Here is a 17,147-nt window from a genome sequence, read left to right on the forward strand (position 1 = left end):
CAGATCATTAGCTATAAAAAACCAGGTTCCAAAAAGAATGTAAAAGATCTCATTTTGCTTAAAAAAAAACCACATTATACACTATGTACACGTAAAGAGTAAAAAACATTCCAAGAAGGATGTGCACAAAAGACTTAACAAAAGTGATCTCTGGCTCATGTGATGTTTCTATTTTTTTTATTTTATTTTTTACTGTATTTTCTATATCTGTACAATGCACATGCACTGCTTCTAGAATAAAAGGTTATTGAAAAAATAAACTAGTAAACTTTTTGATATCCCAAATTGGGAGTGAAGGCCTTGAGGGAATAAGGAATATTATAACAGAAACTAGAATACTAAGTAGAATTTAATCTTGAAGACATTTTAAGATCTTGCAGTGTCTCAAAATCCTCATTAAGTAAAAGAACGTAGTGGTACTACTTTGTTTTTTTACATAACAAGGATGTGTTTTATTTATTTTTAAAATATACTTTCCTAAGTTTTTCACTCATTTTTAAAAAATTTTTTTAATTTATTTATTTAGGCTGTGCTGGGTCTTAGTTGCAACACTCGGGATCTTCAGTTGTGGCATGCAAGATCTTTGGTTGAGGCATGCAGATTTCTTAGTTGTGGCACGCATGTGGGATCTAGCTCCTTACCAGAGTTCGAACCCAGGTCCTTTGCAGTGGGAGCGCGGAGTCTTACCCACTGGACCACCAGGGAAGTCCTCAGTGATGTGTTTTAAGCATGCTGCATATTCGGTCCTCACAAACATCTTCTGGGGCACATTCACTAATTATCACCATTGTGCAGATGCAGAAACTGAGGCACAGAGACGTCACTTAACTTGCACAAGATCACTCATCTGGCGCGTCAGAGGCCAGGGATTCTCAGCCAAGCCATATGGCTTCAGAGGCAGGGTTGAACAACTTTGCTAAAACTCTGCCTTTCTCTCAAATGAAGTCTGAGTGAATGTGAATCTTAATTGTCAAAGAAGTTTTTTTCTGTCCAAGTGGTTTGTCTAAGCTGTCCTCCCCGGAGAGGAGTATTCCAAGACAACTCAATGGAATACTCTTTGTTTTTAAATTGAAATATAGTTGATTTACAATATTGTATTACTTAAAGCAATACGTTTATAAAATGAATGTCCACTAGACAACTTAAGAAGTGAAGAGGAGTTAAAGAAGGTACCCTCTGCCGCAGAGTTAGGGGAAGACCAGAGTAGAGAGTGTCTCTGGTTTAAAGTAATACAGGGCTTCCCTGGTGGTGCAGTGGTTAAGAATCCGCCTTCCAAGGCAGGGGACAAGGGTTCGAGCCCTGGTCTGGGAAGATCCACACGCCACGGGGCAACTAAGCCCATGCGCCACAACCACTGAGCCCACGTGCTATGGCTACTGAAGCCCGCACGCCTAGAGCCCGTGCTCTGCAACAAGAGAAGCCACCGCAATGAGAAGCCCGCGCACCACAATGAAGAGTAGCCCTCGCTCGCCCCAACTAGAGAAAGCCCGTACGCAGCAACGATGACCCAACGCAGCCAAAAATTAATTAATTTTTTTAAAAAAAGAAAGTAATACAAAGTCACAGACTAATCAAGGGGTACGATGAAATGGTAGAAAAAGCACTTGAAATATGTTCCAGGAGAGGAAGGATCTGGAAAGAGTAAAGATATGCTGAAATCAGAGAGAAAGCAGCTGTGGACAACTACAAGACATTTTTAAAAGACTTACTAGAAATTAATAAAAAACATTACATATTACATTACAACATCCATATTGCTGTCCAAGGAAAAGTATATTTTATGTTAAGATAACAGTTCTTTGGGTAGAAATACTAGAATGGAGGTATTCATTTTCCTCTAAAGTTGAAGGAAAAGAAAAATATTTACAAGTATTCAGTTTTATCTGATCAGAACTTCTACTCAACAGCCTATAATTAAGTTTCCTGAATAGATCTGCATGGCAGAAAAGGAAGTTACTGTGCTGATAACCAGCGCTGGCTCGTGGCCAGGAGTTTCAGCTTTAACTTTAAATTCATAAACTGATATTCTAGCAGCAGCCACACTCACACTAACTTGTGGAGCACAAACCACCAGTTCCAAAGATGCTGTCATCAAGTTTTGAGTCGTGAAAAATGAGGAGGCCAGACCTTGGACCTACACTCACTCGATGAATATGCAGTAGCATCTCTTTTGGGATCCTAACCTAAACACTATTAGAGACACAAAATAGGTACGCAGTTTAGACGTTTAAAATGTCTCTGCTTCCATCGAGGTGATGAGTAAGTCTCACAGAGGCCATTCCTATGGGAAATGGGCAAGACCCCCTCCCCTCCTATCTTGTATTTTGAGTCAAGTTTAGTCCCCATAGTCAATTACGTCACTTTGTCCACAGAAGCAAGCTCTCCCCTACCCCTGGCCAACATCCTTCACAGCTGCTGGTCAGGGATAACCTGTGGCCACATGAAAGCCGGTATAATGGTATCCGCCACATCACCTGCTCTCACAGCCCTTTCCAGCTGCTCTGTCCCTCGAGGAAGACAACCTGGGCCCCCCAGGGGCTCCTTCGTGTACCTCCACGTATGTGCATCTACAAGCACCATAAAAAGAGGTAGGTGGACGTCAAGAAACCTGGAACCTCTCGCATCATCTTATTTCTATGAAAAGATGATGGGGAAGGAGGAGTGGGTATTAGAAAGGCACTCACTCCTCAGCGTAATGCAACTATGATCCAAGTTAGTTCCTCGGGATCCTCGTGAACCGTTTTGTTTCTGAGGAAACAGACACAGAATACAATTTAACAGTCTGATACCTACTCCTAAGTAAATGGGGCCAAGGTGGCCCTGAATTTAAAAGTAAGCTCGTGGGGACTCCCTGGTGGTCCAGTGGCTAAGACTCTGCACTCCCAATGCAAGGGGCTTGAGCTCAATCCCTGGTTGAGGAACTAGATCCCGCATGCCACAACTAAAGACCCAGCATGCCGCAAGTAAGACCCAGCACAGCCTAAATAAAGAAATGTTAAAAACGAAAACAGGGGCTTCCCTGGTGGCACGGTGGTTGAGAGTTCGCCTGCCGATGCAGGGGACACGGGTTCGTGCCCCGGTCCTGGAAGATCCCACATGCCGCGGAGCAGCTAGGCCCGTGAGCCATGGCCGCTGAGCCTGCGCGTCCGGAGCCTGTGTTCCGCGACGGGAGAGGCCACAACAGTGAGAGGCCTGCGTACCGCAAAAAAAAAAAAAAAAAAAAAAAAAGAAACCCAAATTTCATTTAAAAAAAAAAGTAAGCTTGTGTTATGAAGGAACTGGAAATGACTCAGAAACACACACGCGTGCTCAGTAAGGGAAAAAAACATAGAAGACACATTTTAAGATGTGAAAACTATTGATGTCTCTATATTACATGCAGTAATTTGGTCATTAACCTCAAATTTCACAGCAAGTCTGAGACACTTTCATCAGCTTAATGTTTGCACCTCTGGGACGAGTTATATCTGCTTTGGCCTAACTCAGTGGTCCCCAACCTATTTGGCACCAGGGACCAGTTTCGTGGAAGACAGTTTTTCCACGGACAGAGTGGGGGTGTGGGGGATGGCTAATGCGAGCGACAGGGAGCGGCAGATGAAGCTTCGCTCGCTCGCCCACCGCGCACCTCCTGCTGTGCGGCCCGGTTCCTAACGGCCTGTGGACCTGTACCGGTCCACGGCCCAGGGGTTGGGGACCCCTGGCCTAACTTGACGATAAACTCCCCAGAGCAACGATTATTCCAGGTATGACGACACGTAAGCCCCGATTAAGTGTTTATGTGGAGACATTACAGCTGGGCTGTGAAACCACCCCTTGTCCCTCGGCCCAAATGTCATGGTGAGCACTGCCAGTTCATCAGTGCCACTCACACCGACAACGTTCCACAGGGACACTAACCTTGTCCCACTCCCGTTCAGACATCACACGCTTGTCCAAAAACTCTGCCATCCCAAATCCCATCTTCCGGCAAATGTCAACAATCACTGTTTGGTATTTCTCAGCCAGATTTCGAAACTCCAGGGAGATCTGAAATGGAGGTCATAAAAAAACAGAAAATATGAAATACATATTAAAACTGGGAACCAACAGGGTACCTACAGATCATAAAGCAAAGCAACAACAGAATGCATTAGGGAAGACTCCCAAACGATCCAGCTATAAGTCTAACATCTAGGTTATGCTAGCTTTCTACATATAGAATAAGTTCGGCAAATTTCATAAATATTAAAATAGAAGGGTACAGAAATGCTAAAGTTTCTAGACTCAAAAGAAGATTCAGCGAATTCCCTGGCGGTCCAGGGGTTAGGACTCTGAGCTCTCACTGCTGAGGGCCCGGGTTCTACCCCTGGTCAGGGAACTAAGATCCCACAAGCCTCGGGGCAAGGCCCCCCCTCCCAAAAAAAAAAAAAAAGAAGATTCATAGTCTTATTATACGCTCATCTTCCCACCTAATGAGCAATGAGATAATTCAACATAAAACTGGACATACGTGTAAGAATTTTAGGAAGAATGCCTCATTTTCAGACAAGCCTCATGATAATGAAGATTCATTTGTGCAAACATGTCTTGGCCACTTCCTATGCAACAAGCACTGTTGTGGGCACTGGGAATGCACAGCCGGGAGATGACCAGAAACTCCGCCTCCAGAGCTTATGTTCTAGCAAGGAGACCAGCCAGCCACTGTCTATCCTCAGTTCCCGAATTCATACCATGAAGCTACAGCGTCTCCCTACTATAAGGCTACACTTTCTAATTCCTTAAACAACTCAGTTTAGTTCAATCTGCAGCAGGCTATCCAACATTTAGTTTTCAGAGCCCAAGCTTTAATGTCGAAAAGTACTACTGATGTTCTTAAAAGTCACTGCTACCGTACAAGTATCTTGCTTAAGTTCAAAGAAGTGTCTGTAGGTTATCAAAATAGAATATACTGGGTTGGGCAAAAAGTTCGTTCGGGTTTTCATCCCATCTTACAGAAAAACCAGAACGAACTCTTTAGCCAACCCAATAAAACACCATGAAACTTCTCAAATAACATGCTATCAACACACAATACTGAAAACAGTGAATAGACTTTGCTAAGCTTCCGAAGTGTGAGAAATACCTGGTCTATGTTTACAGAAAGGTTAGAAAAACTCCCTCAAGGAATACCTAAATTTAAGGACCTGAGAGAAACCTGGAGGGTTGCAGGGCACTGAAGGGGTTCAGAAGCCTAAGATCCTTTAGGATTATTCTGATGAACATAAACTGTTAAACCCCCAAATTCCATAAAACCAAACTGATCTCTCTAGAACTCTTCTCTACAGAACAGCTGTTCCAAGACAGAGCCAAAAGGTAATTCCCACGTGGACTGAAGCAAACGAACAGCTCTACCAAAGGTCATTTGAATCCCTGAATCTCCCAAGGACCTGGTCTTTCAACAGATCCCAGGCTGGGTCAGTTCTATTTATAAGAGGGGAAAGGCCAGCGAGCTGGGGGAGGAGCAGCTTAGGCTTGAAAACAAAGGCTCCAAAATAAACACTTCACTGCTGGATGTGAACCAACTTCAACTCCTTGGTACTTACTACATCATTATATAATTCAAAACATGAAAACAAAAATATCTAGGGAGGAGTGACCATGAAGAGCTCTACGTTTTCCCAGAAACCTGAGGGAGGGTGGGGAGGGAGGGGCCCGACTCCCCCAGGCAGCTCTGCCCACGAGGTCAGCCAGGAGGGGCTTTTCCTTGTCCCTCCAGGGAATTCTGTTTCCCAGCTACAGTACACTTCTAGGTCCCGGGGTCACTCTCTAGTGATTCCAAGTACGAGAAGGAAGGACACCACGGGGAGTCCACTGGTACAATGGAGAAAGGCCAGCCCCGAAGCAGGGGCAAGGGGAGCATGTACACAGAAATCTCCCTGATTATAAACCTTGGGGTGTTATGATCAAAACACTGGGTGGGGCTTCCCTGGTGGCACAGTGGCCAGTGCAGGGGACACGGGTTAGAGCCCTGGTCCGGGAAGATCCCACATGCCACAGAGCAACTAAGCCTGTGCACCACAACTACTGAGCCTGCGCTCCAGAGCCCACAAGTCACAACTACTGAAGCCCGTGTGCCTAGAGCCCATGCTCCTCAACAAGAGAAGCCACCTCAATGAGAAGCCCGCGCACCGCAACGGAGAGTAGCCCCTGCTCGCCACAACTAGAGAAAGCCCACGCACAGCAATGAAGACCCAACGCAGCCAGAAGTAAATAAATAAATTTACTTATTTATTTAAAAAAAAAATTTTTTTTTTAAATGGTTTCCTAGAACCAAGTGCTTTTAAGGTGAAAAAAGGCAGGTGAAAAGGTGGAAAAAATATTTGGAATTTACACTGCAGATAAAGAATTAATATTCCTAATACTAAAAGAACTGCCACTAAGCCCATGTGCCACAACTACTGAGCCTGCACTCTAGAGCCTGCAAGCCACAACTACTGAAGCCCGTGTGCCTAGAGCCTGTGCTCCACAACAAGAGAGGCCACCGCAGTGAGAAGCCCGCGCACAGCAACAAAGAGTAGTCCCTGCTCGCCACAACTAGAGAAAGCCCACGCGCAGCAATGAAGAGCCAACACAGCCAAAGGGAAAAAAAAAAAAAAAAACACCAAAACACTGGGTGATGCTACCTTCACCTATATGCAAAGTTTTATTTTTAACCATTTTTTAAAGGGGCAGTAGAGTGTGCCAGGGATTAAGCAGAAGGGTTCTGGATGTAGGCCTTTTGTGTTTGAATCCTGGTTCTGCCACTTAACTTCACAGGTGATTTGAGGCAAGGGGCTTAAATCTCTATGTCTCAGTTTCCTTATCTATACACACGTGGTTAACAGTGTATCACATCCATTACATGTTAAAACTATATTAATATTAAATAAAGCAAATGATAAACCAATAATGAAATACATTTCGTAACTCATAGCTCAATAAATGTACGCTATTATTGCCATTATCATTTAAAAGTAGCCCTTTCTTATTTCTCAAGCTGTGTTTGGAGGTAGATCTCTAAGACTACCAGTCTCCACTAGTACCAGGTGAAAAAGATGTACTCTAATTTAACCCATAATATAAAATGAGTGTTCTAGAAAGCTTGTTATCAACTAATGAGCACTGAAACCTTATTACAGCCCCAGGCCCCATGTCAATGCTGACCAGAGGAAGGCTTCAGCCGCTTCACTCGGTTAGAAGGCCCCCATGGAGGCTCAGCCCCACCTTCCACCGGGCCTGGGGCAAGAGCACAACGGTGGCCACACGCCACATGGCTCAAAATCTTAAACCATCAAGCGAGCTAGTAACTTACCAAGTGCAGTATGTTCTCTTCTCCCACCCTGACAAACATACCTTCACAACCACCTGGAGGACTCGGGTGTGAATTTACAATTCTTGGCCCCTCAGGCTTCTGTTCCAAAATTAAATAGTGCAGAGACTGCCAGGAGGAGGAATCTCACACTCGTGTGTAAGGACACCCCAGACAGCAGGGTCAAGCTTCACCCACGACCCTCCTGAAGAGCCACCCTCAGGCCAAAGGTCACGGTCACTGGTGCACAGTACACCCTGGAGGAAATGGGCCCCAGGAAACGGACTGCAAGCCGGTGTGTGTGTGGGGTGTCTCAGGGAATTAGGGGCACGCAACCCGACCCCCAGAAGATGGTCTACAAGGGGAGCTGCACAAGCTCGGGGCAGGCACGCTCCCACGGCCCCCCTTGAGGGTGAGGTGGCCCAGAGGGGGGCCCTCTAAAGTGAGGGGCAGGGAGGGACTTCCCTGGCGGTCCAGTGGTTACGACTCTGGGCTCCCAATGCAGGGGGCACAGGTTCGAACCCTGGCTGGGGGAACTAAGATCCCGCATGCCATACCGCGCGGCCAAAAAAAAAAAAAAAAAGATGGACTTAAGAAAAATAAATAAGTGAGGGGAGGGGGAAGGGCCCTTCTTGCCCCTATCTGAGAGCAGTGCTGTGTGAGGGAGGCCCTCGCCCCAAACCCACTCACTGTACAGCTAACCCTCGGCAACCGGAATTTGTGGGATCTTCTAAAGCTCAAGATTTTAATTAGAACCCACTTTACTCCAACTGAGTGGACTAAATACCCGACATTTATAGAACACTATTCTAAGTACTCTACGTGTATGAGCTCACTCAGGCCTCGCAGCTCTAACTTTACAAACGAGGAAACTGAGGCACAAGGAAGTTAAGGGGTGTGTCCAGGCTCACACAGCTGCGGGTGGCAGAGATCATCCTGCTTCAGTCCTCAGCTCAGCTGCGAAGAGCCCGCGCCCTGCCCCACAGCTGCCACCCATCATGAGCTGCAGCTGCACAGCACGCCACCAGGTTCAGGGTGCCCCAGAGGCCAGAGCGCGACACACCTAGGCTGCGTTCTCAGGTGCACTGGCTGGAGAACCCATCTTTCACGACACTGGCACTGGAGTACTCTTTCCACAGGAAGGAAGGCTGGACTTCCCAACAACATCCTGGTAATGACAGTAGCAGCTAACACCTAAGAGCTCCACCTACGTTAACTCTTTCCATCCTCACAACCACACTGGGAGGCAGGGACCATTATTCTCTCTGTCTTACCGATGAAGAAACAGAGGCACAGGCAGGCTATGTAACGCAGCACCAGTTAATGAGTGGGAGCATGGGGCCGCCAACCCAGGCAGTCTGGCTTGAGACGCACCATTGCCACATTATGCTACACTGCCCTGACACTGCTGGTTTTGCAGTTCCCGCCAGGCACACGGGCCAGCTGACAGCCACCCCACCAATCATGCGCACGACTGCATCCCGTTAGTCCCGCTACCGTTGGAAAGTCCTCCAGGACTTGTCGGTCCTTCTCCTTGCTCTCCGTGAACCGCCAGTCGGGCTCATAAAGGTACGAGTGGAAGTTGTGTAACAGGGGGACCTTTCTTTCTATACTGATGGTCATGTCATCTTCCAGAGTGTCCAGCGCTCGGAGAACCAGATAAAATATGCATACTGCATGGCTGTAAGAAAGGAATAACTATCAATACGTTGGAACAAACGTTCAAAGATAACTGTTTTAAAATCACATCTCATTTTTGCTGGGCCATTTTCTAAACCCTCCTACACCCTTAACTCTACAGAACTATGAAAGGATATCCAAAACTTTTCGTACTTAATGCAACTTCTTGGCTTCTCTTTCTTAGGTGGGAGCGATGGACTTCTGTAGTTTATTTATAAAAATAAATAAATAAAGAACCTGCCAGCTGGACGTCACTACTCCTCCCACAATGAGTAAACATTTAACTAATGCAGCACAACTGTAGAACGACCAGCAGACCATTCGGAAGGAACTATTATTTTGCAGATAAAATAAAGTCAAAAGACACAATAACTTCTCACTATCAATACTATCAAACGGCTAAGTCATGTACATAATCTGCACAGAGGCAACTTCAGAAGAATTAACCCAATATACTAGAAATGCAAAGTAGCATAAGTGAAGCCAAGGAAAATGCATGAGCCGCTTCGAGACAGGTCCAGCTGCCAGCACTAAAAAAAGTTAATAAACATCCCCTCCCCCTCCCTGAAAGAGCTGGGCCTGCAGGGAAGCTATGAGATGGCCAGGTCCCTGGAAGGGCATTCTAAAGTAAACACAGGCGTGTTTCAACCCCGAACATTTCCTTCACCCACCGGGGCCTGTTCAGGCTACGCCACAAGCACGGCGACAGCAACGCGAGGGGCCGTGTCAAAAAGTGGCTTCGAATGGCCCGTGGCAGTTTTCTTCCCCCGGGTCACAAAGAGCTGCCTGCGCCACTCACCGCATTTCCCCATCCAGCGCCTGGATAACAGCTGCGAAACTGCGACTGGTCTGATTCAAGTACTTGTAACAAGTTTTCAAGCTGCTGCTGAGCGAGTCCTGCGGGCAGAGGAGACACACGGCGGTGGGAGACGCGGAGGGGCTGGAGTGGGGCTGGGGCGGGCGGCCGGCTACCGCGGGGCTCCGCAGCCGGCCGCACACGCCCTCTCCCCGCGGCCGGTCCTTGGAGGGCCAAGCGGCGGGGGACAAGGGGCAGCCGCGCGGGGGAGTGCCCGCGCCCCTGGGCGCCGCGCCGGGGCTCAGCACCAAGGTCCGCTTGAAAAGGGACATGGCCTTGGTGCCGCAGGCGACTGCGGCCATGGGAACCGCGAGACCAACGCCGTTTTTCCTCCATAGACCCGAGAGGAGTGGAGGGGCGCCCACCGAAGGGCGGGACCGGCTCTTGCTCCACCGCAATAGGCTTAGGGCGGCGGAGCAATGAGCTGGCGTCCGCCGCCCCGCCCGCCCACGTGCGAGCCGAGCACCGCCCCACACGCCCCGCGGCCAGCCCCGCCCACCCTGCCCAGATGCGAGCCCCGCCCCGCGGCCTATGGCTCACCACTCGCGCCTTCCTCACCTTGTTCCCCTTCTCCCCAGAACCCAAAGGCTGTTGACGGAACCTGAATCTCTCCTCGGCCAAACTTTAGTCAGGCTCCTGAATCCTCCACCTTTGTACTTCTATGTTTATCTTTTGCGTCGCTCAGCTTTAGCAAGAACTCTGCTAAACTGGTTTAGCCAGAATCCCTCATCCGTCATGTATGATCACCCGCACCATCTGACCCGTTCCTCTTCCCCCACCATCCCAGCGCCCTGACCTGCCCCCAGCAAGAATCCCGGTAGGTCGTTTCAGCAGAATGCCCCTTACCCCAGAGGTTTCCTCTTAGTACTTTTCCATCCACCCACACCCACACTCTGCTCCTTGTTGTATTCGGAACCGAGCCCAGTTCTATACTGAGGTCTCTTTGCTCTATTGCAATTGCTTTTCTGAATGAAATCTGATTTTACCCCTTTAACTACTGTCCAGTTCTGGTTTTCCTTTAACACCTGTTAAACCTCTATTATCCTCTGGAAAGCTAGCTATTCCTTTTAAGATTTCTAATCATCTTTCCCTTTCAAATCAGTGAGCTGTAACGATCTTTACGAACCTTATTAACTCTTCCCTAAGGAAGACAAAAACTGTTTTTCCAGAAAAAAAAAAAAAAAGCCATGTTCTGATATGCAAGCATATCAGAAAGAATTGCTGGCTGTTTTGTATATTTTTTTATGGAGACTTTATATTTTAGAGCAGTTTTAGGTTCAGGGAAAATTGAGTGGAAAATACAGAGTCCCCATATACCACCCCCCCAAGTCTCCCCCAATCTCTTTTTAAGAGAGAAACGGGAAACATTTGCAATATCTAACAACAGGGAGGATGGTTTAAAATAAATATATGTACACACATATACATATATGTGTATATATACATATATATATGTATGTATATGGAAATCCCATAGTCACTTGGGAATGTCAACAGTGAACCTTGGGACCCTGCTGGGGTCCAGGTGAACTATCTTCTTTTCATATGTGTTTATTTCCTACCATGGATACATGTTCTTCTGTCAAGAGAATAAAGCTTTTCTTTTTAAATCACATAACCATGAGAAATTATTGCCAAGTTCAATTTAAAAAATTAGTAAAAATTAACATTTACTAAGCACCATACATTAGTAAAATCATTTCGTACATACAGTCTGGCATATAAAAATAATCAGTGAAGGTCTGATGAGTAAATGAATAAGTTCAAAGAGTATTTAAAAACAATTCACCAACTCCTTCCCTATCAAAATGTGGAGAGGCAAGACTTCACAATAAATAGAAGGAACAGAATAACAGCTCTTTTCTGAGCTCTAAGCCAGCTCTTCACATACAACTGTTGTTATCAGGCCACAATGATTCCTTTCACTGCACTGCCAAATGTTTTAATCCCCGGATACAACTAAGGGTTTGGGGGCTGATGTCAAAGGTGCATCACACATTGGGACTTCCCTGGTGGCGCAGTGGTTAAGAATCCACCTGCTAATGCAGGGGACACAGGTTCGAGCTCTGGTCCAGGAAGATCCCACATGCCACGGAGCAGCTAAGCCCGTGCGCCACAACTACTGAGCCTGCGCTCTAGAGCCTGCAAGCCACAACTACTGCGGCCATGCACCACAACTACTGAAGCCCCCATGCCTAGAGCCCGTGCTCTGCAACAAGAGAAGCCACCGCAATGAGAAGCCCGCGCACCACAATGAAGAGCAGCCCCTGCTCGCTACAACTGGAGAAAGCCCGCGCAAAGCAACGAAGACCCAACACAGCCAAAAATAAATATAAATAAATAAATTTATATATTAAAAAAAAAAGGATCGTCGCACTCGTTCTGAAGAGCAACAATCTTGAAGGACGCCCCCTCCTTTCCAACACACCTTCTCCACTCTTCTTTTTTTAAAGCAGTCATCCTTGTCTTTTTTTTTTAATATAAATTTATTTATTTTATTTTTGGCTGCGTTGGCTCTTCGTTGCTGCTCGCAGGCTTTCACTAGTTGCGTTGAGCGGGGGCTACTCTTCGTTGCGGTGCGCGGGCTTCTTATTGCGGGGGCTTCTCTTGTTGCGGAGCACGGGCACTAGGTGCGTGGGCTTCAGTAGTTGTGGCACGTGGACTCAGTAGTTGTGGCTCACAGGGTCCAGAGCACAGCCTCAGTAGTTGTGGCGCACGGGCTTAGTTGCTCCGCGGCATGTGGGATCTTCCCGGACCGGGGCTTGAACCCCTGTCCCCTGCACTGGCAGGCGGGTTCTTAACCACTGGAGCGAGGTCACGAAATCACTTCGCATCTCCTTACCCCATCATTCTTTTTTCCTGGCACCTATTTGTGTCAATACCTCATTCTGTAACAATAATTTCCTCAAATTGCCAAGAAGATACAGGGAGATATAACTATGAAACACACTATGGAAAACACCACTGTTAAAAACATTTCCACTGCTTGCTTCCCATGAGCTAACGGAAAAAAAAAATTTTTAAATAAAAAGCTAAAGCTACTGTGGCCTGTCCCTAGAGCCTCCTGATGTATTTCTTTGCTGTCTTGAGATGAGCGTGCTCACAAGAACTCTCCAGTGAGAGAAAACAGGGATGAAGGGCATTGAGAGGAAGAGTGTGCAGTGGTGAGAAGGACAGGACTGTCCTCCCACGACTGGGGCTCCACCTGAAAGATAGTTCCACAAGTGGACGGCAACCAACCCGCCCCACGGCCTTCCATTCAGATTAAGTAACACAGGCTCCCTGAGAAGGGAGGGAAGACCTCACAAACTTGAGAAATGAAGTTACGTAACAGCAAGAGTAATACCTGCCACTTACTGGGCAGCTACTACATGCCAAGCACAATACAAATATTACACAACCTTTTAAAGATGATATGATACAGACCTGCAGTCCACCCAAGGTCTTCATGGCCAGATGTGTAGCACAATTCAGAATCTGGAGTGTTTTAGAAGACAGGCAATGAAATGCACATACAGCCTGTCATTGTGGAATGGCTCCCTGTAACTGATTATCGACACTTCCTCAGCAAAACATTTAGAATAGTTATACTAAGTGGGATCACTTTATCATATATCAGAGCACATTGTACTGCCAAGTGACCTTGAGCCAGACTTATTAAAAACCTCTTTGTTTTCAGACCATTTTGGAGTTGGGAAATTGTGATTGACAGATTGTGATCCACTGTCTCTATTATACGGAGGAAGAACCTGTTGCTGGAGCTTAAGTCACCAAAAGGAATAGAGTCAGGATTAAACTTCATAGACATTAGTCTAAGTAATAGGATTTAGACTTGATAGAAGCCAGAACTGCATGATTACAAAACACCGAGTTTTTCCATTATGTGCTCTCTTAGTGATGTCACACAACTTGCAGGTGGTAGTATGATGCCAGATTTACTGATATGCTCCTAAAAATTCAGGATAAGTCAATTTAGGGAACCCTGAACTCCTACAGCCAAATCCTTCTGTGACTGAAATAATCTCAGCCCTCCATGTCTGCTAAGTGTAATCTTTTTCCCCCAGCTTCTTTGTTACCTAAGAGAGAAACTAAGATAATGTTAAGTGAAGGAAAATGGTTTTTCCTATGTTTCCTCTAACTAGAGGTATGCTCAGCTATTTTTAAAAAATGGTTCATGGGGGTTAAAAATGGCTCAGGAAAACTACAACTAACAAAATAATACTGTACTGCATTGCTCATCAAATCTTAGAGCTAGGAGAGGAAACAGTCCAAGTCTCACTTTTTAAAAAATTTAAAAGATTATACTGTGAAAAGTCTTACCCCTACCCCTTACTGTGGCCACCCATTTGCCGCTCTAGAGGTATCCAATGCTACCATTTTTTCCAAGTCTCATTTCATAGAGAATAAAATGTGACACAGAGAAGTCTCTGGACCCAAATCACAACCCTATAAATTGTGTCCCCTGACTTCAGACACTCAGCTCCCTTGCCCTTCTATCATTTTCCTTTGTAGTACTTCTCTCCACCTGAAATGTATATTTGCTTTTTTTTCCTTCTCTCTCTCTTCTATTAGAATGTACGATTCGCAAAAGCAAGGTCTTCACCTATTTGGTTCACCATTTTATCCCAGCACCTAGAACAATAACAAGCATGCAACCGGCGGCCAGATGTTTGTTAAATGAATATAGGAAGGATAGGAAGGAGGGAGGGAGGGAGGAAATGCACAACAGAATTGGGAAGGGCAGATAGAAGCCAGAAATTGCTGTGTGCCCGTGAAGTGTCTGGTGCACACGTGACAGCGCTGGAATGTGATCAGCTCTCTGAGACCAGTCAAAGCCTGTGCTCTTTATTCTGGGTGGCCTCCAGAGTGGAAGCATGAAGGTCTTCAGACAGGCCAGGGATGGCGTCATGGAACCACCACTCGAGAGCTTCCAAATTCAACTCCTTTATGCCAGTTTCCTAATGTGTAAAATGAGAGTAACAATAGCACTTATCGCTTTAGCGTTGTCGTCAAGATCGACTAAGTATGGTAAGTTACAAAATGGCCATAAAGTTTGTGGCTCTTCCCATCAGGAGGTGGAGTCTATCTTCACCTCTTCGCATCTGGGCCCCCCTTGTGACTTTTTTTGGCCAAGAAGACAGTAGCAACTGTGAGTCAAGCAGAAAGCGGAAGAGTGCGTGCACACTGGGGTTTGCATGATTCTAGTCAAGAGAGGAGAGTTCCCAGGCTAGCCTGCTGGATGAGACACACAGGGCCCAGCCTCCCCTCAATGCTCCAGCCTACAGCCTGCTAATCGGATGGTCCAGCCACATGCCAACCAGCCAGCTGAGCAAACCCAGTAGAAATCACTCAAGTTGGCCCAGACCAGGACTCCCCAGCTCTCCAAGAGAACTGTGAACTAAGTAACATTTATTATTTTAAGTCACTGAGTTTGGTTTTTTACTTGTGGTAAAATATACATAACATGAAATTGACCATCTTGGCCATTTGTGAGCGTGCACTTCAGGAGTGTTATGTCACACTGCTGTGCATCCAGTCTCCAGAATTAAGCCACTCCGTTTCGGGGTGTTTACCCAACGAAAGCTAACTGATAACACTGACATAACAGACTTCCAGAGCTTCGCCAGTGCCTGGAACACAGAACTCAATAAATGCTGTCTATTAATATTACTATTATCATTATTAATTTGATTATTCTCACAGTTTAATCCCCTAATTCCACTCACCTGCCAAACTACTGTTCCAAAACTACTGCTTTCATAGTGCCACAGGTGCATCTGACCATTGCCTGCTTCACGGAATACAGCTCAGCTCCTGGACTCCCACATGTACCCACTGCACTTTGCACTCAATTCCAGCCACACACGCTGTGCTTAGTCCTACCTACATGACTTGGCTCACGTTGGCTTTCCCCACAGAGGATCCTCCCTGACTAATCTAAATCTAATACCTCTTTTCAAGGCCCTACACTTTGCAAAGCACTTCTGTGTTTTTTAAAAACTTTTCACTGTAAAACAGTTCTACTTCACTAAAATTTCCTGAAATCTCAATGTACTTAAGATGACTTGGCACTTCCTAGGTACCTTTTGTACACCTGCTCTCCATCAGGCTGGGAACCGACTGAGGATACACAGTTTCCAGTCTGTGTCCATCACACAAAGCGTGTTCAGCTTTTAGCTGAATCTGGACGACCCTCTGCTTAATGTGACTCTCTGGCCCATCACCTTAATGACGGGGTCAAGGGAGTGAGCTCTGGACTCAGACTGCCAGGGTCAAAGGCGGTCTCCACCAGTGAACAGCTGTGGGACCTCAGGCAATAACTAATCTCTCTGTGCCTTTTTTTCATCTATAAAAACAGGAAAAATAATAGTAGCTTCCTCACAGGGTTACTGGAAGGTTTAAATAATACACATTAGGAGGCACTGGGCACACAGTAAGAGCACAATAAATGTTAGCAATTATTATGACACCCTTTACCTAAAAGGTAAAGATCTAGGTTTAAAAAGTCTTTCAGGAGGACATCAAGATGGAAGAACAGACCTTGAAGGGATCTGGGCTGACCATGGTTCTAAGTCCACAGTGTGGTGAGACTGCCTAAAAAAGTCAATGAACCAAACAGACTTAATTGATATTTATATAATTAAAGTGGCAGGATACACTTTCCTCTCAAGTACTCACAGAATATTCTCCAGAATAGATCACCTCTTGGGTCACAAATCAAGCCTTGGTAAATTTAAGAAAATTGAAATCGTATCAAGTATCTTTTTCAAACCACAACGCCATGAGATTAGAAATCAATTACAGGAAAAAAATTGTAAAAAATACAAACACATGGAGGCTAAACAATACGCTACTAAATAACCAAGAGATCACTGAAGAAATTAAAGAGGAAATTAAAAAAATACCTAGAAACAAATGACAATGAAAACACGACAACCCAAAACCTATGGGATGCAGGAAAAGCAGTTCTAAGAGGGAAGTTTATAGCAATACAATCCTACCTCAAGAAACAAGAAAAATCTCAAATAAACAACCTAACCTTACACCTAAAGCAGCTAGAGAAAGAACAAACAAAACCCAAAGTTAGTAGTAGGAAAGAAATCATAAAGATCAGAGCAGAAATAAATGAAATAGAAAAAAAGAAAACAATAGCAAAGATCAATAAAACTAAAAGTTGGTTCTTTGAGAAGATAAACAAAATTGATAAACCTTTAGCCAGACTTATCAAGAAAAAAAAAGGGAGGGCTTCCCTGGTGGCGCAGTGGTTGAGAGTCCGCCTGCCGATGCAGGGGACGCGGGTTCGAC

General features: G+C 45.8%; 1 protein-coding gene across 5 annotated transcripts in view; it reads right to left on the minus strand.

Annotated features, from left to right (window-relative positions):
- Positions 1-17,147, minus strand: part of FDFT1 (farnesyl-diphosphate farnesyltransferase 1) — a 42,206-nt gene that overhangs the window by 21,222 nt on the left and 3,837 nt on the right. For 3 of the 5 annotated variants that reach the window (XR_003790854.1, XR_003790853.1, XM_029203557.1), the window contains exons 1-3: positions 9,786-10,215; positions 8,804-8,987; positions 3,898-4,026 (exon numbers count right to left, since the gene is read on the minus strand). Coding sequence is in view for 2 of the 5 variants with exons in the window: in XM_029203557.1 (XP_029059390.1) it covers positions 3,898-4,026; positions 8,804-8,987; positions 9,786-10,144 (672 nt within the window). In the remaining 3 variants the exon portion in view is untranslated. Of the gene's footprint in view, positions 1-3,897; positions 4,027-8,803; positions 8,988-9,785; positions 10,216-10,400; positions 10,986-17,147 lie in introns of those variants that run through there. The other 2 variants (XR_003790855.1, XM_029203558.1) reach the window with 2 other exon arrangements.

This window comes from Monodon monoceros, unplaced genomic scaffold, assembly GCF_005190385.1.
Source record: "Monodon monoceros isolate NGI ecotype Baffin Bay Population unplaced genomic scaffold, NGI_Narwhal_1 Super_Scaffold_5, whole genome shotgun sequence".
Lineage (NCBI taxonomy): Eukaryota > Metazoa > Chordata > Mammalia > Artiodactyla > Monodontidae > Monodon > Monodon monoceros.